Raw genomic sequence first — 22996 nt, 5'->3', positions numbered from 1 at the left:
TCAAGACAAAGCAAAAAAAAACAAAAATTATGGCTCGTATCTGGAAAAATGTGCAATCCGGATCACTCGTATCTCAAGGCACACCTCTATGGGAAGTGCTGCCTCCAGGAGTGAAAATGATTTTACTGTCTTAAAAAGGTGCTGGCTTTAAAAAACAAAACAAACAAAAAACACTCTGGGCTCTGCTCCCTCAAATCGTAGCCATTTTAGACGCAAGGCTCAGGCTCCGCCCCCGGTTGTCGTGGTAATGAAAGCTGCATTCACAGCAGAAAATGAAATAATTTTCTATCCTTGGGGTCTTTTGACAAAAGCATGTCACTGCTATGTTATTAAGACAACTATTTTAAATTGCGAGGAGTCGGTTCATAATACGTCCCCTGAAGGTGCGTCGCCTTCGCCTGTTTTTTTTCAACGGATATGCAACATTATTCTCAACCGCAAGCCATAAGACTCATTGCCCACGTCTGTGTTTTGTTTACCTCTCCTAACAACCAGTCATGGGGAAACTAATGCATTTTCAATATCCCATAATGTGCGACCATTCATTGTGGTGTAGTCCATTATGGTGAAGTGGAGCATTTCATGAAAATTTGATGCTTGGCAATGATTTCGATCACAACAGTCTCTTATCGCCGTGCCCTTAACTGCTCCCAATTGTCTTCATGCCGCATTGTCAAACAAGGCTTAACAGGTCAGTTGCAGGCAACAATGTTTATATTTACTAAGACGTGATATCGGATTAAATAAGGCCGCGCCCGCTTTTGTTTTGCTACTGCCAAATCGCTATTGAAGAGGAGAAGAAAAGTAGCATACATCAATACGCCGACTGAATAATAATACAATTGTTCAGTCTGGGACGCGAATTCCAGTGCAGCGACACAATAAGGCATTGGATGTCGACACATTCTTCATGGGAAAAGAAGTAAGACGGAATTAGACGAAGACCTTCACACAAGAAAGAAAAAAATTATTGAGGGTTGCCCCTTATGGAAGCAAACAAAAAGTCCAGTTTTTCTGACAAATTTTTGGGGAAGCTTTGTTTTTCTGAGTATTTTTTTTCTGTTTTATTGAATATTTTTTTCCCTATTTTTTTGTTTAAAGAAATATATTTTCCTCGTTTTTTCTGAATATTTTTTTTCTGTTTTTCTGAATAATTTTTTTAAAGGGTTTTCCCTCAGAGTTTAGAGAACAAACCACAATACAGTATACACATTCATTCCTTTATTGAGAGCCAGTAAGTAAACATGACCATCTTATTACATATGTATGCGGGTAAGTGTCCGCTTCTGCCAATCTGCAACAAGTCACTTGGAGTTCAGAAGTAAAAAAAAATAATAATTAAAATTGCTTTCCCTAATAATTTTTTTTCCCTGTTTTTTAAAAATATTTTTTTCCCTGTTTTTTTAAATAATTAGTTTCCCTGTTTTTCTGAGTAATTTTTCCTTTTGTTTTTCGGAAAAAAAAAAACATTTCAGCCTGTTTTTCAGAATATTTTTTGGACAGAAAAAAAATATTCAGTAAAAAATAAAAAAATATTCTGAAAAAACAAAAATGAAAAACAAAAACAAAGCTCCCCCCAAAAATTAGTCAGGATAACAGAAGTTTTTTTTTTTTTTTTTTCAAGTGAATGCAATACGCTTCCGTAGCCCTTCATGTGACAAGTGTGTGTAAGCTCATGCGTGTGCGCGCGTCTCTAAAGGATCACGAGTGCTGACAGGGGATAAAGCCTCCCACTCTCCAATCAATACGGATTTTCCCTTCACACTGCAACTCTGTCACAACTAGGAATCGACTCAAACGGGAGAAGCAAAGTTACAAAAAAAATAGAAATCGTGGCAAAACACAATAAACTAGCGGGGCAGGCAAAGGGAAGAGTATACTGTCAACCTTGATGCCCATTTAGAACCAAGAAAAAAGGTCACATTTTTTTTTTAAATGAAAATGCTCAGCGGGCAACTGCAATGGCAGGCAGAGCTGTCAAAATTAATCGACAAGTAATCGATGATTAAATTAATCGGCAACTATTTTAAGAATCGAGTAATCAATAGGAGCCTTTTTTTCTTTTCAATGATTTATTTCATTCATTTGTAAAAGAAAAAGACAATATAAAACAATGAAAAGGAACAGAAAGAAGACAAATCTTATTCTGTCTGCCCCGTTTCTCCCCTGAGTCCATTTACAAGGTAAAGTAATTAAAAAAAAAACATAAACAACAACAGCAAAATAAATAAATTAAAAATAATAATAAAATAAAATAAAATTGTGACAGCTAGTCTGAGTCACATCTGTACTCGGTTTACAATATGAATTATGACATTCATAACAACAAATGACAATGGCAATCTTGTTCATATTTCTTTAGTAAGATTGATTGAGTCATTCTTTTAAATGTAATTTTTGAATTGGATGGATGGATTCTTTGATTTCTTTATTAAGATTGTTCCATAAGCTAAAAGCTTTACTGAAACACAACGCTCCATCAGTCTGGTCCTAAATCTTGTTTTTGTTTTTGTTTTTGTTTTGTTTTTTAAGATCTGCCTTCCTTTCAACTTGTACCTACTTTCTCTTTAGCTTTCTCTCTTTTTTTTTTATTAAAAATTTCCAAATCCTCTGATTTCAACATATCAACAGTAATTGTTCACTGATTTCTGTAGTCCTTCATGATTATCTTCTGTGTTTAATCAAAATATAGACATATATATAATATATAGAAAAAATATAATATAGACATTTGCAAACATCTGTTTTTACTTTGGAGAACAATGACCAAACCAGTAACATCAAACCCCCCTTTTTTTAAATCACTATACGAATACAAAGTACAAAAAATAAACACCAATCACTCATTAATAATCAGTAATCATGGGGAAAATGCTTTCGTAATACATTTTAATGCAAAATAAAAATTTATCTGATTAATCAATTCATTAATTGAATAATCAATAGATTAATCGATTCTAAAAAGATTCCATAGTCACAGCACTAATTTCACATCGCTCCTGAATCTTTAAAGTTGCCTGAGGTCCCCTTTTGCGCTGCTTCTGTTTGCTCGTCTCATGCCCAGATGTTGGCAGACAAAGTATGGGCCTTTTTTTTTTCTCCCCCCTATGAGCAAATCCGAGTATGGCTGCGGGAAAGCGTGACAGCTACTCGTTCGTGCATACCAAATGATGGAAACCATATCAATCGCACATTCTGTCTCTGATTGACTGTTGGATTCATTGAATTGAATTCAAAGTCATCAAGCATGCGCAGCTGTGGGAACCCGCCATTCTGGTTGTTCTCCTCCAGCCCGAACGTGGAGACGAGTAGCTTTTGAGTGACGGAGTCCTGCGGACGCTTGCAAATTGCTGACTGGAAGCACAGCAAGACATCTGCCCGAGGAGCTTGAGTTGCTAAATCAGCACTTTTGTCGAAAAATATTCTTTGCACTTTTTGTTCTTTTATCGTATCGTCATTTGTTGTCTCAGTTGTGGCATACCTGCAAGTCTCTTTGCTTTTAGTGTTATTTATTTGGTAAAGTGCACTATTGTGCACAGGGTTGGGGGGGGGGGGGGGGTACTTTTTAAATGTAATCCATTACAGTTACAAATTACCTGCTAAGAAATGTAGTTAGTAACGTAATCAAAGTACCATAATATTAAAGTAATGTAACTGAATTACTCCAATATTGAGTATGCTCATGAAGACAAAATAAAAATACATATCACCACAATATATTTTCTACACAATGTGCCCCTGCTATTTGCGGGTGATAGGGCAGCCTACAAATAGCAAAAATCCTTGTGTAATTAAAAAGTATGGAGGCTATTGATTGATTGATTGAAGGCCATATGCTGTGATAGATAGATAGATAGATAGATAGATAGATAGATAGCTAGATAGATAGATAGATAGATAGATAGATAGATAGATAGATAGATAGATAGTCATCCAATGAGGATGACGATGTCACACAACTGCAAAATAAACTTTTATCCCTGTCACCGTGTAGATGTTGTGTATGATGTTTAAATAGTGAATTGGTGGGAGGAAGATTTGTTTGGAAGGTGTAACTCACATTCTGGTTGTAGGCTAGCGGGCTAGCTAGCAAGAGGCTACAGCGCGTAGCATGCCGCTGGAATTTCAGATCAAACTTTCACTCAGAGTAAGTTCCAGTGAATACCGGTCGCCACTTCCTCCTCCCGTCCGTGAAACTTTTTCAAACTGCCCGCGTGTAATCCCTCGAAGAAATCCCCATTTTTAATAAATACCTGTAATCTGATTAGATGTTTTTTTTTCCTGTAACTGTAATGGAATACAGTAAAAAAAAAAAAATTGCAATCTGATTACGTAACGGCGGTACATGTATTCCGTTACTCCCCAAGCCTGATTGTGCAGAAGGCCACGATTGGGTAGCAGGAAACTTTGGAGATGGCATTTTGGTGAGTGTCTGTCATTGACTTTTTTTTAGGGGCGTATTCTCGCTCTAAATCAACTACACTGCTTGAGTTTGTTGTGAACCGTTTGAAAAATAAGATACAATTCACCAGCTCCACTAGAATGACACCAGTCCAAGATTAGTGAGTGTAATTATAGGTCTGTTTGCATGCGTGAGCAGAGTTTCTGCTTCCATTCAGGCGGTGTGAGGCTGCACGCGGTGAGCGAGCTTCCTCTCGGCGCCCCCGCTGTGTTCCTCTTGAAATCAACAAAAGTTGAAGGCAGAGGGATTCTCTCTCACAAGCGGTGTTGACGTTGACTGGAGAAGCATTTGAAGTGGTCTTTTTTTTGTTGCGTTGGCACATTTTCGAAGGTATAGCAGCAGACTCACAACAAAATTGGAGTGAAAAAATAACAATTGAACAAAAGGCACCTCACAAACAATTCGTCATAGAAAATAAAGTGTTCCAGGGTCAAACTGTTGCCAACGTAGAACCTACATTAACAATACAGATAAAGTTTTATGACAACAGTTTAGCAACTGTCACGTATTAAAAGACCTTATAAAACATTTCTTGACAATAATGTTATATGTGACCTCACTAGTCTGTCACGAGCAGACCCAGCCAGGGCGAAAGTCACTCAATTTTAATGAACCAAAAAAGAAGCACCTAGCACGTGGACAAAAGGTTGCTCAACAAAAGGCGACGACGACAAAAAGGTATACGTCGTGGGCAAAAACAAGAAAACACAAAATCACGCCGGAGGGCGGATAAACAGAGAGGAGTGTAGCATACAAAGTAGATTTAAAGAAAAACGCTACTAGTCTAATTACTAGTGGTGTCCACAATACCAAGAAAGATTACCGCTAGAAAGGTAGCAGTATCAAAACGTCAGGTATGGTGAGTCGCGTCGCGGAGCAATAACCAGGCACTCCTCTCTGTTGCTGCCAGGCTTTTATTTTGGCCTGATGACCTAATGGGCAGCAGGTGTGTCGGCAGGATCCGCCCTCCAGCTGTTTCCCCAGCAACGAACTGCCACAGGGTTGATCACAGAGTCAATTTCAAATGGGCCGATGAACCGAGGCCCCAGCTTCTTGGAACTCCTAGCTAACTGCAGGTCCCGAGTGGAGAGCCACACCTTCTGTCCCGGCTGGCAGGACGGCGCTGGGATCCGGTGCCTGTCCGCGATCCGCCTGTTGCGGGCCACTGTACCGCACAGGGCTCTCCTGGCGTCCTGCCAAACCCTGCGATCCCGGCGGAGGTGGATGTGGACCGAGGGAATGGCGACCTCGCCCTCCTGGCAAGGGAACAACGGGGGTTGATAGCCATAAGCTGTGTTGAACGGGAACAAACCTGTGGCAGAGCACACGAGGGTTTTGTGGGCGTGTTCTCAATCCATGGAAGGTGGGACGACCACGAGGAAGGATGATGATGGCACACACATCGGAGTGCGGCCTGCAAGTCTTGGTTAACTCTCTCCGTTTGCCCGTTGGATTGGGGATGATAGCTCGAAGACTGGCTAGCAGTAGCTCCCAACGATTTGCAGAATGCCTTCCACACCCGGGACACGAACTGAGGCCCCCTGTCGGAGACGAGGTCGGATGGGATCCCGTGGATCCTAAATATGTCCATTATTTGCTGTCTGCAAAGAGGTGGGCAATCTGGGCAGAGAAATGAAGTGCGCCATTTTGGAGAACTGGTCTACCACAGTTTTCATAGGATCACAGACTTATCGTTGGAAGGAGGTAGCCCGGTAACAAAGTCCAGTGCCAAGTGTGACCAAGGGCGGGAGGGAATGGGCAGAGGACGGAGCTGACCGGCTGCCATACGGTGAGAGGGCTTGTTTCGAGCACGCACTGTACAGGAGGAGACATATTCTTTTATGTCCTTGCATAGCCCTTGCCACCAAAACCTCTGCGCTATTAGGGACAGAGTTCGACTGACTCCAGGATGACATGCCACCTTTGATGTATGCCCCCACTGCAACACCTCTTGACGAAGGTGTGTGGGTACAAATAACTTATTTCCAGGGCAAGCTACAGGGGTCTGTGTGTTGCCAGTTGCCTCCACCACCTTCCTCTCTGCTTCCCACTGGAGAGCCCCCAACACTCTGTTCTCCGGAACGATAGTTTCGGGTGGAGACCCCTCGGCGGCTGGACCGTGCATGCGGGACAAGGCATCCTGCTTGGCATTGCGGGATCCAGGTCTGTAAGTGATGATGTAATCAAAACGCGTCAAGAACAGGGCCCAACGTGCTTGACGAGGATTGAGTCTCTGAGCGGACCGGAGGAACGCCAAGTTTTTGTGGTCCGTGAAGATCTGGAAGGGTTCCACCGCGCCCTCCAGCCAGTGCCTCAGCTCACGGTTGCCCACATCGTAGTTGCATTCCGCTTGGTTGAGCCGACGAGAGAAGTAGGCGCAGGGATGCAGCTTCTGGTCGACTGGGGACCGTTGGGACAACACCGCCCCCACTCCCGTTTCTGAAGCATCAACCTCGACAACAAATGGGAGAACCTCATTAGGGTGTGTCAAAACCGGCAAACGTAAAAACAATAAATTCAATTTAACAAAGGCGGCCTCGGCCTGCTGAGTCCAAATAAACGGAAACTTGGTAGATGTAAGCTTTGTCAGAGGTTCCGCTTTCATACTGTAGTTGCGGATAAACCGACGGTAGAATTTAGCAAACCCCAGGAATCTTTTTGATGTAGGAGTTGAACACTCGACCACAGCCTGGATCAGCTCTCAATTGGCCCTCCACCACAATATATCCGAGAAACTGCACCGAACTGGTGTGAAATCCACACTTGTCTGCCTTTACGTATAGCCGGTTTTCCAGCAGTCGCTCCAAAACCAGCCGAACGTGTTGCTGGTGTTCTGCGAGGTTTCTGGAGAAAATCAAAATGTCATCAAGGTAAACAAAACTAAAGTGGTTAAGCATGTCACGCAAGACGTCATTAATAAAACACTGAAATACTGCGAGGGCGTTTGAAAGGCATAACCAAATGTTCAAAATGACCAATGGGTGTCTTAAACACTGTTTTCCATTCGTCGCCCTCCCTTATCCTAACCGGATGGTAGGCACTGCGAAGGTCTAATTTGGTAAACACGGTAGCGGAATGTAATGGTGCAAATGCGGACTCCATTAGTGGCAATGGGCATTTGTGTTTAATCGTTATGTCATTTAGACCTCGTAAATTGATGCAAGGACGTAGAGTCTTGTCTTTTTTCTCAGTAAAGAAAAATCCTGCCCCAAGCGGCGATTTGGAAGCTAGCAACGTCGTGATATATTCCTTAAGGGCTTGAAGTTCCGGCTTGGATATTTGGTACAGGCGTGTACTAGGCAGCGGTGCGCCAGGAACCAATTCTATAGCGCAATCATATGGCCGATGTGGAGGAAGAGACAAGGCCCGGTCTTAGCTAAAAACAACAATACACAATCGACAATACAATCATCCGCCCCAGAGTCCATCAAAGCCGTCATCTTTATGCTCCCACCAACCCATGTCATCTCTCCTGACAATTGTAGTCTTTTAATGTCTCAGTTGCTATTTGTGTCACATGATCCCGCGGGCTGGGATTACTCACATTGGTTGTTTTGTTGGGGTTGAACGGTTGTGGCGTCCAGACGTCTATCAGGCAGCCTTCGACATGTGGCCAATTGGTGTCCGGGCTGTCCGCAATATAGGCACGCCTGATTCCTCATCCGTTTCCTGTCCCGATGTCGTCTCCCGCAGGAGGGCGTCGCCACAAAGCGTCGGGAGGCGAGGCGCCGCAACGGCTCTCGGTGGCCAAAACCCGGAACGGGAGTATTCAGCAACTGACGAGTCCGCTTGCTTGCGGTCTAGCAAGCGGCTGCCTGTTCCCTTTCCTTTTACCGGGTGGTCGAAGACATTCCTGAGTTCCGACAGGAAAGCAGGCAATGAAGCCCGGAGCTCCGGATTGGCTTTACTGACTGCCATCGCCCATAATGCCGCCTGGCCGGAAAGTAGGCCCATTACAAAGGTGACCTTGGCGCCATCGTTAGGGAAAGTTTGCGGCTGCTGATCAAAAACCAGACTACATTGGTAAATGAATTGAGCACACCCACCAATGTCCCCGGAGTAGCGGGTAGGATGGGGAATATTGGGTTTCCGAAGTACGAAGTTACCAGCTGATTGGACCGCGGACGCGGAGGAAAAAGGGGACGCCTCAGCTGGTTGTGATCCTGCTCCACCTTCAAGGTAAGAGACCCGATCTGGGCATGGCTTCCTTCAGTTCACGGAAGTATTGCTCGTGCTGTCCAAGTAAGCGCCCATGGCTGGCCAATGCCTGGCAAAGGCTGTCGGGGTCTGCGGGGTCCATTCTGGTCGGGTTATTCTGTCACGAATGGGTTGTGTTTGTTGGACCCCAAAAGAAAAGGGCAGACTCAGCCAGGGCGAAAGTCACTTAATGAACCAACAAAAAGCGCACAGCAAGGCGACGACGACAAAAAGGTGTACATCGTGAGCAAAAACAAGAAAACACAAAATCACGCCGGAGGGCGGATAAAACAGAGAGGAGTATAGCATATAAAGTTGATTAAAGAAAAACGCTACTAGTCTAATTACTAGAGATGGGACGTTTGACACTGAGACTCCGGCGCATGTGTCAGCTGAGTGAGACAGACTGCTCGGAACAATGTATCAAAAGCCCCGATCAAACCTGCGTGATCACGTGCTGATGACGTATGCGGCTTTATGCGCGCTAATGAGATACCAGAAATTACGTAACTGATTCAAACCTTTTGGCGCGGTGTCAGCTGTCAAAAGGAGACACCAAACAAACACTGCCTCCCCCGCGCCCAGTGCTTTACAGCCTTTTGAGAGAAAACTGACTTGAGAGAGCTTTAGGATGGAGAATTCCAATGCAAGAAAACAATCTCGTGTTTGGCAACACTTTGACGTTGTGTCACCCACAAAGGTAAGATTTTAATTATTTGGCATAATATTAAATGGTATATTATCAGCATTATCATCATCATTGTAGTGTTGTATTTACTATTGTACAGTTTTGTCATATCCAAATCATGTTTATAAAAATCAAATGAGTAACAGGACATCACATTGAACCAGAGTACTGGTACAGTGTCAAAATATTGCAACACTTCCATGTGTACCTGATGATCATTAGACAGACACAAATGTAATCAATCAGGCGAATCACTTTGAAGATTATAGCTGCTATGACTCCAGCTGACCACCAGATGTCACCGGTACGATCTATCTTATGGGGCTTTGAAACTTCGACTCTTTTTCCAAATCAATCAGCCGAAAGCCTCAAAATCTTCACAAGGCTTCATTGTCCCATCTCTACTAATTACTAGTGGTGTCCACAACAACAAGAAAGATTGCCGCTAGAAAGGTAGCAGTATCAAAACGTCAGGTATGGTGAGTAGCGTCGCGGAGCAATAACCCGACACTCCTCCCTGTTGCTGCCAGGCTTTTATTTCGGCCTGATGACCTAATGGGCAGCAGGTGTGTCGGCAGGATCCGCCCTCCAGCTGTTTCCCCAGCAACTGCAAGGGAGAAATCAGAAACAGGAAACAGCAGAAAACCAAAACATAACATTTTTATGAGAATCGATTTTTTGACACACCCCTAATGGAAATGCATTTCGTATGGCGAGAAGCTAAACAGATGCTCAGAAGTAAGCACGAGGAACTTGGTGAGATAAATTTTCATGAGAATTTGAATTGTAGAATGTTTTTCTCAACACCTTTAATTAAATGTAGTATTATAAACATTGAACTGGACTTCCATACACACAGTACAAATTCCAGGTTGCATTTTACCGGAAGGAGAAAAAGGATATGTGTCCAAACACAGCAAAGGAAAAAGGTGTAACGATAATATCACAGAGTGTGGAAATGGACTAGAAATGGAAGAGATGTTGTCTCCTCCTCCTTATCATCAGCCTGAGTCTGAGGCCACACTCGATTCTGTTGTGGTAGACGCCAATATGGCAGCAGTGGCGACGGTTAAGCAGGCGACTCGGCGGGGGAAAGAGATGAAATCATTGATCTGTGACCACCACACAGAAAATCATGACAGCAATAACAGGAGCTCTGATGTGTAGCTACGTATGTTCACACATTAGTTAGATTCTAACTGCATATTGACAACTGTCATTTGAAAAAAGACAACGCAGTCAGAGTTTAATGTCTGTTACTAAAAGTATTGACGAAAATTGACATTTTAACTGCATATAGTCTCTGGAGTGCCTGCCCACCTATCAAGTGTGAAATTAAGCAACCATTTTTTGTTGTCTGCTTGTCGAGGTTATAACAATTTTGGATTATTCATTATAATTAGTTTGTATTTTTTTGGGCTTTTTGTTTTAATTCGTTTTTATAGAGGGTTTGTAACTTATGTTTTTATTAAGTTTTGTTTTTCAAAAATGTTTTGTTTTTCAAAAATGTATTGTTTCAGTTTAGTTTTTATCCGTTTTAGTATTAGTTTTAGTTTTCTTATATACAGTAGTGTTTTATGGAATATTAGTCGAGTACAAGATGAAAAAAACAGCAACAATAATGTGCGATTACAACGGTGTCTTTTATATATATATATATATATATATATATATATACTGAGAAAAAGCTCACAAATTTATGAGGAAAAAAACTTCATACTTAAAATATTTCCGACATTATAAAGTGGCAAATTTGTGAAAAAATACCTCACAATTTTACGACAAAAAACTTGAAAATATTTGCGACATTAAAAAGTGGCAAATTTGTGAGAGAGAAAAAACTCACATATTTATGAAAAAAATGGAATATTTGCAACATTAGAAAGTGGCAAATTTGTGAGAAATTTAATTGTAATAATTGTGCCATTAAAATTGGAATGGTGGCTTGGCACAAACATCTGAGTAGGCTATGTGTAGGCAAGATTCTGAGATTTTTTTCGTGCAAATCGGCGAGTTTATTTCCCATAAAGTTGCTATCTTATAATGTCACAAATATTTCAGTTTTTTTCTCATATATTTGTGAGTTTTTCTCGGAATATTAAAAAAATATACATATATTTATATGTGGCCCTAATACGCCATCGTACGTAATCAAGATAAATTCCAATTACCAAATAATTTTTCCCCCTTCCTATTTCTGTACGGACTACGGACGCACAGGAATACTCAAATATGTAGTAGTAAATATATTTAAAATCAAGCCCAAAAGTTTTCACATTAAATAGACAAAGACATACACAAAGGAAATTTTTGCTATAATTATAGTTAATTTTAGTTAGTTTTATAAATATAGTTATAGTTAGCTATCACTTTTTTTATTTAATAATAATGCATCGGATTTTCTATAGCGCTGTCAATCAAAGACGCTTTACAATGGAATGGATACATTATTCATGCGCTCACACATTTACACTGTGGTGGCGGTAAGCTACTCAAGTAGCCACAGCTGCTCTGGGGCAGGCTGACGGAAGCGTAGCTGCCAGTGTGCGCATACGGCCCCTCCGACCACCACCAAACATTCACACCTTCCATACACCGGTGTGGCAATGAGTGTGAAGTGTCTTGCCCAAGAACACATCGACACATGACATGGGGAGAGCGGAGATCGAACAGCCAACCTTCTGGTTAACTCATTCACTGCCATTGACGGCCATAGACGTCAAAAATTAATTTAAACTATTTCTATTAGTTTCACATTTTTTTCCACTTTTGTTAACAAGAGTATGGAAACCTAGATTTTTTATTGTACATTTATAACAGATTAAAATAAAATTTGTGATTAATCGATTAATTACAATTAAAAAAATTCATCGTCTGACGCCCCTAATTTTTTAATAATATTTTCTTTTTTTTATTAGGGGCATCAGGCGATTACATTTTTTTTATTGTAATTAATCATATGACTTCACTAGAATTTTACATCTGTTCTAAATGTACAATAAAAAAAATTCTAGGTTTTCATACTCTTGTTAACAAAAATGGAAAAAAAAAGGTGAAACGAATAGAAATAGTTTAAATGATTTTTTGACGTCTATAGCCGTCAATGGCAGTGAATGAGTTCATGAACGACCGTCTCTATACCCTAAGCCATGGCCGCCTTTATTTATCTTTATTTTATTTCGTTTACAAAATGTTCAATTCAATTTTACTTGTGTGTTTTCATTACACGTCAAAACATTGCTGCCTGTTTCAGAAAATGCATTTGTGAGCAAGACGTTCAAAGTGTAATGTTAAAATGCGGCTAATACACATAACAGCAAACACAACTTATCTGCTGACGATTGGGGGCAGCAACTTTCCCAGATTCGCAATTAGCCATCTGTCTTAAGTTCAGAGTACTCTGCACAGAAGCACTTTCACGTCAAAACCGATAAGTAAGCAGAGCTGCACGCAGTGTGAGCACAGATTAATATTATCTAACTTCTGATAAGTCGCACATGCTTGAATGTTTGGCTAAAATAAGAAAGGAGCAGGAAGTACGGTATGTTTAAATAAGTCAGTGTAGGCTGTGTGTATCTATCATTCATTTGCAATATGGATGCAGGGGGTGAAAATATCCTGCTCTTGAGGGAGTCTCACAGACTCCAGAAATTTCTTGTAACATCGCAAAAAGATGACAGAACACTCAACAGAAGGGTCGGGAATGTTGCTAATTATAGTGACAAAGTCGCTAAGTGGGCAACCCTGATTAATGCTCCAAATTCACCACCGAAGGCACAAAAATTAAAGCGGCACCCTGCATTTGAATGTTTTGTCAAAGATTTGTGTTTCATGGTGTCATTGGTAGACAAGACATGAACCAGGGACAGAAAAGTCAAAAACGAGTTGCGAGCATGGTCATGGAACAAATTTCCTTTTCTGATCATCATGTCGATCACGTCATGTTGACATGAATTTGATACAATATCGCCATATTTCCTTACAAATCTGAAAAAAAGCAAGTGGATCAAACATTCCCTTTAATGCAGCAGCATATACAAGTAAGCCTTTAACCAGCACCGAGGCCGTACAAACAATGCATTCCCTGTAGAATCTGCGCTGATCGATAGCTCTGCAATTTCCAGACGTGGCAGGTGTGTGCTGTGAGCTGTGTGACCTGCTGACATTTGCTTGCGCTTCCCGAGCTCAGCAGAATAACAAGAAAAAGACAAAAGGGAAATCTGAGGTCATTTCTTGTCTGCATTACTTCCTCAATCAATCACTCAGGTCCACGTGCGCAACGAAAGCAAACGTGATTGAGAGGATTCAAAGCCAAAAAGTGGTAAAGTGAAAACAAGAAAAAGGAAGTTTCTGACCATCATGTCAAAATTAAACATCTATTATTTGGGGGGGGGGGGGGGGGGGGGACAGTGACGTGATCTTTTCTGTGTGTCTCGTCATCATCCATCTTTCAGATTTGTCCTTGGTTGCGAGTGATTCATTCCTGAGGCGAACTGAACAGGCATGCCTGTTGGACACATCCCATAATACATTGGTATTTATGGCCAGACTATCTGGAGGGCCAAAGCTTTTCAGAGCTTCGTCTTAAGCCAGAGGAGCCAGATCTTAAAAGAACATAATTAGAATTTAGTTTTTTGTGCAGGGAGGAGAACTGATGTTTGCTTTCTGCACTGAGCTCTTTTTACAGGAATCATACCAAAATCACTTTAGGGAGGAATATAAAACTCTTCCTTTACATTACCTTCCTCGCAATGACAAAATGATGTCCATGTTTACAAGATTTTCCGTCGTAAATATTTCATCAGCCCCGACTCGTATTGGAACCCATTATCAGGACAAATACACTCTTAACACACCTCACACATAAGGATAGTCTTACAAGACAATCTTATAAGACATAAGATTGTCGGGCGTTTGACGTCTTTGGTCAGGAAGGGGCAAAATCGTGACAAAAACAGCCCCATTTTCTTTATGTGTGTATCTGGTTTTAGACGTGCTTTTTGCGAGTCTAAAATCTAGTCAATGCCCAGAGAGGCGCAACGCAGTCCCAAACATGATAGACTAGACTTTCCCCAGCAGAAAATGAAGATGTGCCTGTTTTTATGCCTGACTGCGAAAACATGGCATTCTTTTGGGGGGGGGGGTCTTACTAAAACTAGACTAAAAACTTTTTTTTTACTAAAACGGAACTAAAACTACCAGAAATAGAAATGAATAAGATGTGGTTATAACTAAGAGTTTTTTTTTCTTATTTAAAAAAAAAACTAAAACTAAAATGACTACCATAAAGAACAGTTTTCCTTATTTAAAGAAAACTACCAAAATATCTCTCTCCAAACAAAAACAAAATTTTCTCCCACTGAACACAGGGGAACCATAAATGTTTAAGTATAGAGATATTTATTTTTATTGGATGACATTTTTGTCCCTCCCATCAAATTTTATATAATCCACATATCCGTCCATCCATCCATCATCTACCGCTTATCCGGGGTCGGATCGCGGGGGTAGCAGCTTCAGCTCTCCCCAGTCACTTCAGCCAGCTCCTCCAACGGGATCCCAAGGTATTCCCAGGCCAGCCGAGAGACATAGTCTCTCCAGCGTGTCCTTGGTCGTCCCCAGGGCCTCCCACCGGTGGGACATGTCCATAACACCTCCCCAGGGGGGCGTCCAGGAGGCATCCGAACCAGATGCCCGAGCCACCTCAACTGGTTCCTCTCAACGCGGAGGAGTAGCGGCTTGACACTGAGTCCCTCCCGGATGACCGAGCTTCTCACCCTATCTCTAAGGGAGAGCCCGGACACCCTGCGGAGGAAACTCATTTCGGCCGCTTTTATCAGGGATCTTGTTCTTTCGGTCACGACCCACAGCTCGTGACTATAGGTGAGGGTAGGAACGTAGATCGACCGGTAAATCGAGAGCTTTGCCTTTTCGGCTCAGCTCCTTCATTACCACAACGGACCGATACAGAGTCCACATCACTGCAGACGCTGCACCGACCCGCCTGTCGATCTCCCGCTCTAACCTACCCTCACTCGTGAACAAGACCCCAAGATACTTGAACTCCTCCACTTTGGGCAGGATATCATCCCCGATCCGGAGAGGGCACTCCACCCTTTTCCGACTGAGGACCATGGTCTCGGATTTGGAAGTGCTGATTTTCATCCCAACCGCTTCACACTCTGCCGCGAACCGCTCCAGTGAGAGTTGGAGATCACGGCTTGAAGAAGCCAACAGCACCACATCATCTGCAAAAAGCAGAGATGCAATCTTGAGGCCCCCAAACCGGAAACCCCTTAATGGCTCGGCTGCGCTTAGAAATTCTGTCCATAAAAGTTATGAACAGAATCAGTGACAAAGGGCAACCTTGGCGGAGTCCAACCCTCACTGGGAACGAATTTGACTTATTGCCGGCAATGCGGACCAAACTCTGACATCGGTCGTACAGGGACCGAATAGCCCGTATCAGAGGGCTCGGTACCCCGTACTCCCGAAGCACCCCCCACAGGACTCCCCGAGGGGCACGGTCAAACGCCTTCCCCAAGTCCATAAAGCACATGTGGACTGGTTGGGCGAACTCCCATGCACCCTCAAGGACCCTGCCGAGGGTGTAGAGCTGGTCCACTGGTCCACTGTTCCACGGCCGGGACGAAAACCACACTGCTTCTCCTGAATCTGAGATTCGACTTCCCGACGGACTCTCCTCTCCAGCACCCCTGAATACCCCTTACAAGGGAGGCTGAGGAGTGTGATCCCTCTATAGTTGGAACACACCCTCCGGTCCCCCTTCTTAAAAAGGGGGACCACCACCCCGGTCTGCCAATCCAGAGGCACTGTCCTCGATGTCCACGCGATGTTGTAGAGGCGTGTCAACCATGAAAGCCCCACAACATCCAGAGCCACATATAAAAATTCACATATAAAACAATAAAACATGCAATTTGAGTAAATGCACTTGTCCTTATACAAAATCTCAGAAAATAATGCTTGAAAAGAGTTTTAAAAATACCAAATAATTCTGGAGAACCCCTAAATTGAAATTTTTCTCTTGTCCCCGCCAACTCATCAAAATGAATTGACCAAATTGAATCTCAATAAAACATTTAAAATGAAATTTTAATTCCATCCATCTATCGCTTAATCCGGGGTCGGGTTGCGGGGCCAGCAGCTTTAGACTTCCCTCTCCCCAGCCACTTAAGCCAGCTCCTCCGGCGGGATCACGGGCCAGCCGAGAGATATAGTCTCTCCAGCGTGGCCTGGGTCGTCCCCGGGGCCTCCCGCCAGTGGGACATGGCCGGAATACCTCTCCTGGGAGGCGTCCAGAAGGCATCCGAACCAGATGTCCGAGCCACCTCAACTGGCTCCTCTCCACGCGGAGGAGTAGCGGCTCGAGAGAGCCCGGACACCCTGTGGAGGAAATTCATTTCGGCCGCTTGTATCCGGGATCTTGTTCGATCCATAGCTCGTGACCATAGGTGAGGGTAGGAACGTAGATCGCCCGCCTTCTTCACCACAACAGACCGATATAGAGACCGCATCACTGCAGACGCTGCACCGATCTGCCTGTCGATCTGAAATTTATTTATTTATTGTTGCATTACTGTATGTTCTAACTGTGGTATCGTTTGTTTTAATAAACATAATATTTCAAATAATAATGATTATTCGTGAAACATGTATCCCACAACACGCATGCAACCCTGTTACCATAAACTTATTAGCACGGTAGAAGAAGAAAACTGTGAATCAGGTGATATGCTAGACTTACTGATGAATATGTAGCATAAAATCAGAAAACTGAAGGTTATTTTTCAAGAATTTTAAAACTCAAATGTGCTCCAACTCCGGAATGACTCCATATTGTACTGAGCAGCCTGGACAGGGATGTTTGTACCATTTTGCTATGTCACAACAAGCTACATTTCCTGTTCTACGGTTGCCATTACATTTTCCCTTGTGGCCATTACTGGTGGCAGCCAAAAACAAACCCATTTTGAGTAGTACATATTCATCTTCAGTTCAGTTCAACCGTGCAGGACTTAAGAAATCTTGCATCACTATCCAGGCTGCACGTTCTTCTTTCTTAATGCAGTGCTGTCAAAAGTCTACACAGCAATAATGTAATTAACATTGCCGTTACGCACAGTTGAATATTAAGACCCAATAACAATAAATGGAATATATCCCACTCATGCAAAGAGACGATTCTCTAATGCCCAACTTGGGAAATATAGCTAGTGAGAGTTATAGGGCAGAAAGTCATCCGGGGACACATATTTTTACACTGCACACACATTTTTTTTACACTCTATTAATCTACAAATGATTCAAGTTTGCGCTAATCCCACAGGAGATTACCGCACTTTGTCTTTAATGCGTTAACTTGTTTAATGTTGACAGATACGTTTGCTATTGCCGGGAGACCCGCAGCACAAAAATAAACACGGCACCATTTATTTATTATATATCAACAAGAAATAAATAGTTTTAAAAAAGAAGCTCATTGCTCCATTTTTGCTTTGACTTCCACGCTTGTATCAATGGATATCTTTATTTTAGGGTGACAGTCAGTTCCACTCTGTGACTTTACCATCACATGGCATTTTTGTGTCAGTGTGCAGGTGACAGCACAGATATGCGTCTATTTCCCAAGCAGAGAAGCGTTATCCAAACAAAATCCGAACAGTCTCTCTGTCAATTGTCAACAAGCACATCTCCGCAAACAAATACTTTATTGGTATCAGATGCTGCAGTTCTGAAAATCAGAGGTGGTAAACATGAAAGTGATGGTGATTTTTGGGTCCAGGGGCCCCTAACAGGAGAGATTTTGTTCCCCCCAAGGACCGCCTCATAATCTTAACGCTAATTAAAAACAACCACCATGTGCACCCCTAGATGCCATTTGAGTTATTTATTTTTTGAGCATCTCAATTTGAATATTTATGACCTGTTTAATAAAAAAGAACATAAATAAATTCACTTGAATTAAATCCAATAAATATCAATGGTTACTCGCTGATGAGCATTGTTTACACTAACAACGGCTGTCAAGTTGTTTGTAAAACCGTCAGACCAAATGTGTGTGTGTGCGCGTGGGGGTGTGTGTGCGTGTGTGTGTGTGTGTTTATATGTAGATATATATTCATATATATATATAGAGAGATAGAAAGAGAGAGAGAGAGAGAGATCTATATATATATATATATATATATATATAGATATAGATATATAGATATAGATATATCTATATATCTATATAGATCTATAGATATAGATATATAGATATATAGATATATAGATATATAGATATATAGATATAGATATATAGATATATAGATATATAGATATAGATATATAGATATAGATATATAGATATAGATATATAGATATAGATATATAGATATATAGATATATAGATATATAGATATATAGATATATAGATATAGATATATAGATATAGATATAGATATATAGATATAGATATATAGATATAGATATATAGATATATAGATATATAGATATAGATATATATATAGATATAGATATATATATATAGATCTATAGATATAGATATAGATATATATATATATATATATATATATATATATATATATAGATCTATAGATCTATAGATATAGATATATAGATATAGATATATAGATATAGATATATAGATATATAGATATATAGATATATAGATATATAGATATATAGATATATAGATATATAGATATATAGATATAGATCTATAGATATAGATCTATAGATATAGATATAGATATATAGATATAGATATATAGATATATAGATATACAGATATATAGATATATAGATATATAGATATATAGATATAGATATATAGATATATAGATATAGATATAGATATAGATATAGATATAGATATAGATATAGATATAGATATATAGATATAGATATATAGATATATAAAATACATATTGAAATAAATGAAATAGTTTAATGTGTAAATATAGGAATAAATATTGAAGTAAAAATTTTTTGTATTTAAGTATTGAAATAAATATTGACACAATTGAATAAATACTTAAATACCAAATATGTACTGATATCGTCAAATATTTCAATAAGCAAGCAGTGAAATAATTAAAACAATATTGAAATAAATACACAGAAATATTTTTGATAAATACTGAAATAAACAAACGGAAACATAAATATTCAAATGAATAAATATTGAAAATAGAATAAAAATATTGAAACGATTGAATAGAGTCAAATAAATAAATACTTCAAGGCACATTTCCTTATTTATTACATTTTGGCAAACCACAGCATGATATTTCACTCAGATTGAGTTCTTTCTTACACATTCCTTACATTTGATTTTGTTTATTTAAATTATTGAACAGATCAATAAAAAATATTTATTTAAGGGGGGGGGGGAGAATCTTCATCATTCAGTCGTCACATGACATGCAAATGGGATTATTTGCAGAGGATTTTTATCACCTGTCCAAAAGTAAGAAAACATTTTTATGTTATCAGACAAATCTGGCCAATTGGAAAGGTACATGCCTGTGTATATGTCAGTGTTTGAAAGAGATTCGGAAAATGAAAGTGATTGTTTGTTTATGTCCACATGAACTCGGATCCTCTGCAGTTTCATTGGCGGATTCCAGGATCCAAATGGCTCGGAAAACTTTCTGTATTTATTATTGCGAAATGCAATGCTGGAGCATTGCATTTCATCTGGCAAACAAGGATCTCCCCATGCCACACCCACTTGCCAGTTTTTGTTGTCTCCCACATCGACATCCCACGTGTGTGGTCCTGAGGCAAAAGCAGAACTGAGCACGCGGACCCACTTTGACCTCTCTGGATTGTTTGGATGCTGCAGCCTTTGTCCAAAAGTCAGCATGGTCAGATCTTCAGACAGACTCAGTCCTGGACCGGCCGTGTTTGGGTCCAGAATGACGGGAAAGTAGGAGACCATTTCCTTCATTCGTTCCCACACGCTGAACTTGAGGTTGCCCACGTGCTTGGCTTCATCCAGCAGAGCTCCTGGGATTAGCACAGGCTTGTCGGGCAGCTTCTTGAATCTCGTCATTAAAGTCTGAAAGTTCTTCATTAAGGAAACGGTGTCAGAGGTCAGCTGCTCCTCTGTGCTTTGGATCACGTCTGAGAGAACAGCCATGTCTCTTTTGAGAGCCTTAATCTTCTCCTCCAACATCCGACTTTTCTTCTGCTCTTCCTCCTTCACAGCAGACAACCTGGCCTTCTCCTCAACCTGCAGGAAGCGAAGAAACTCCTCGAAATCCTTCTTAATCTTTCTTTCCGCCTGCCTCCTCTGGTCCTTGATGTACGTCGATTGTTGATTGCAGTTGTCTATTGTCTCATTGTAATTTTTCAGTCTATTCTTTGTTTCCTGCAGGACACCCTGGAGGTTCTCTTGGTGACCTTTCTCTACTTCATTGAAGGGACGGAAATTGTGGCCAGCGTGGATTTCTGCATGCATGCAGATGTGACACACAAGCTCCTGGTGTTCCAAACAAAAGAGTTTCAGTTTCTCCTTGTGCAAGCTGCAGATGTTGTTCTCTCTTTGTGATATTGCCTCACACACGTTTCTCAGAGCGAAGTTGTAAGGTAGATCCATCGAGCTACACTCTGTCCTACACATTGGGCATGATTTCTCTCCTTTCTGCTCCCACCACTGCTGTACGCACCCTTGACAAAAGGTGTGACTACACGACAGCAAGACAGGGTCTTTAAAGAGCTCCAAACAGGTTGGACATTTGAGATGTTCCTCAACGATGCTATTCATGGCGATTGTGAAGACACAGACTCAATCCAAGAGCTTCCAAGGTTCACTCTCAGGAGAGCGTGAAGGATCGTTTTATATCCAAAAAGTCCCAAAGTGCACTTCCTGCTTTAGTTATTTGACTTGACTGTAGCCACACCCCGTTATCTGGGATCACACAAAATCGATTTATTAACACTTGCATACACGGAGAATAAACGAAGCAAAATGCAGTTCTAAAAGCAAACCTACTCAGATTTTAAACAAATAATAATAATAAAAAAGGAGAAAGAAAAACGTATAGCAACCTTACCCTTCTTGCTGTCGAAGTGCAAGCAATTAAAAAAAAAGTGTTCAACTACATGGTAGATAAACTGGCCAAACTGGCTTCACCACATTGCAAAACTCTGTGTGTCACTTTTGGTTATGAAATCATACATGTGGGGGCAGATACTTAAAATAGAAAAATAACTGGATAATCTTCAAATCTGGGATCATTAAAGGGGAAGTCAACCCCAAAAAAACATCATGTTGAACCATCATCGTATTTTAATTTTCTTTATGTGAACAAATGTATTTGAGACGGAACATCCATGATAAGTTATCAATAAACGTACTTGCCGCAGACCACACAAAATGGCAAATAATCTTTTAACTCATTCACTCCCAGCTATTTTTACAGAAGCAATCCCCTGTTTTACTGGATTTTGACTGATTTTGCAAGGCCCACAGAATATTGTGTTCTTTTGCTATTAAAAAAAAAATTAACCAACCAAAATAAATATTAAAGTCTCTTCTTTCATTGGAAAGCATATATGTAAATGTGTATCTGTTTCCGTTTTGCAGCAATTAGCATTAGAATATAGCTAAGTTTCACAAATCTATTTAGAATTCTTTTTTTTTTTTTTTTTTTTTTTTTCTTTTTTCTTAAGAGCTCAGTATTGTTCATTCGGAAATGTCATCATCATTGCTCTTTTTTTTTTTCTTTTTTTTTTATACACATATATATATATATATATATATATATACATATATATATTTTTTATTTTTTTTTGTGTGTGTGGGTGAGTATGTGTATGTGCGTGCGTGCGTGCGTGCGTGCGTGCGTGTGTGTATTTGTTAGCTCACCAGAAAACCTATTAGAAAAAAATCTCATACCGTTCACCTAAACCGAACACCAGGAGACCCGAGGGGACCGAAGAAAACCAAGGAAGGTGAAATCCAGCACCGACCAGACACCCCCCCCCCCCCAGAACTCCTCCCCAGCCCAAGAAACATCCAGACCCCAACAAATCCAAAAAACATAAAATCAGGGAGGCCTCAAGAGACCAAAGGAGAGACCGAGAAAAGGAAGGAAGGACAGACGAAGCCGCGTGAGATCCGCAGACACCAGCCTCCACCGATTCAATAACCTGAGGAGGAAACAGATTGTGTCTGAGTTTCGGTAGATGCTGGTGTGGTGGATCTGGCATGCATGAAAATCTCCACCAAAGAGGGGAGCCGTCGACCCCCGCCGGAACAGAGCAAGCGCAACACCTCAGGGCCCCCCAGGCCGCGGCAGCGCCAAAGGACGACCCCCGGGCCCCGCCAGGGCCACCGGCCGGAGAGCAAACCCAGGAGCAGGAGCGCCCCCCGCCCCAACACGGCCCGCGCCCCCGGCCCAACGCAGCAGGACGGGGCACTGCAGGCCCACCAGGCACCCCACCGGCCCCCAACCCCCCCCCCACGACCCCCCGCCCCCCATCCACCCCCGCCACCCACCCCAACCCAGCCCCAGCCGCCCCCACGCCCCCAATCCCCCAGACACCCCCCACCCCCAGCACCCCCCCACCCCGCAACCCCCACCACCGCCCCCCCCCCAACAAAGCCGCCC

At 41.5% G+C, this 22996-nt stretch overlaps 2 protein-coding genes across 2 annotated transcripts in view; one reads left to right on the top strand and one right to left on the bottom strand.

Moving 5' to 3' along the window:
• LOC147180463 (intraflagellar transport protein 57 homolog) overlaps positions 1 to 22996 on the top strand; it is a 69542-nt gene that overhangs the window by 6350 nt on the left and 40196 nt on the right. The gene's annotated exons all lie outside the window — the stretch shown is intronic.
• LOC147180464 (E3 ubiquitin-protein ligase TRIM35-like) lies at positions 19622 to 21527 on the bottom strand. Its single transcript, XM_086071940.1, has 2 exons — positions 21437 to 21527; positions 19622 to 21291 (listed from the first exon to the last, which is right to left on the bottom strand). The coding sequence occupies exon 2, from the start codon at positions 21145 to 21147 to the stop codon at positions 19780 to 19782; it is 1368 nt and encodes a 455-aa protein (XP_085928066.1). The 5' UTR covers positions 21148 to 21291; positions 21437 to 21527; the 3' UTR covers positions 19622 to 19779.

This window comes from Leptonotus elevatus, chromosome 1 (assembly GCF_054856555.1).
Source record: "Leptonotus elevatus isolate MCC_2025b chromosome 1, RoL_Lele_1.0, whole genome shotgun sequence".
In the NCBI taxonomy this organism is placed as follows: Eukaryota; Metazoa; Chordata; class Actinopteri; order Syngnathiformes; family Syngnathidae; genus Leptonotus; species Leptonotus elevatus.
Note: the sequence above shows the minus strand (reverse complement) of the source record. Positions and strands in the feature narration are given on the sequence as shown.

What these genes read in the sequence shown, in the direction of transcription:
- LOC147180464 (XM_086071940.1), bottom strand. Translation starts at nt 21,147, where the DNA reads ATGAATAGCATCGTTGAGGAACATCTCAAATGTCCAACCTGTTTGGAG.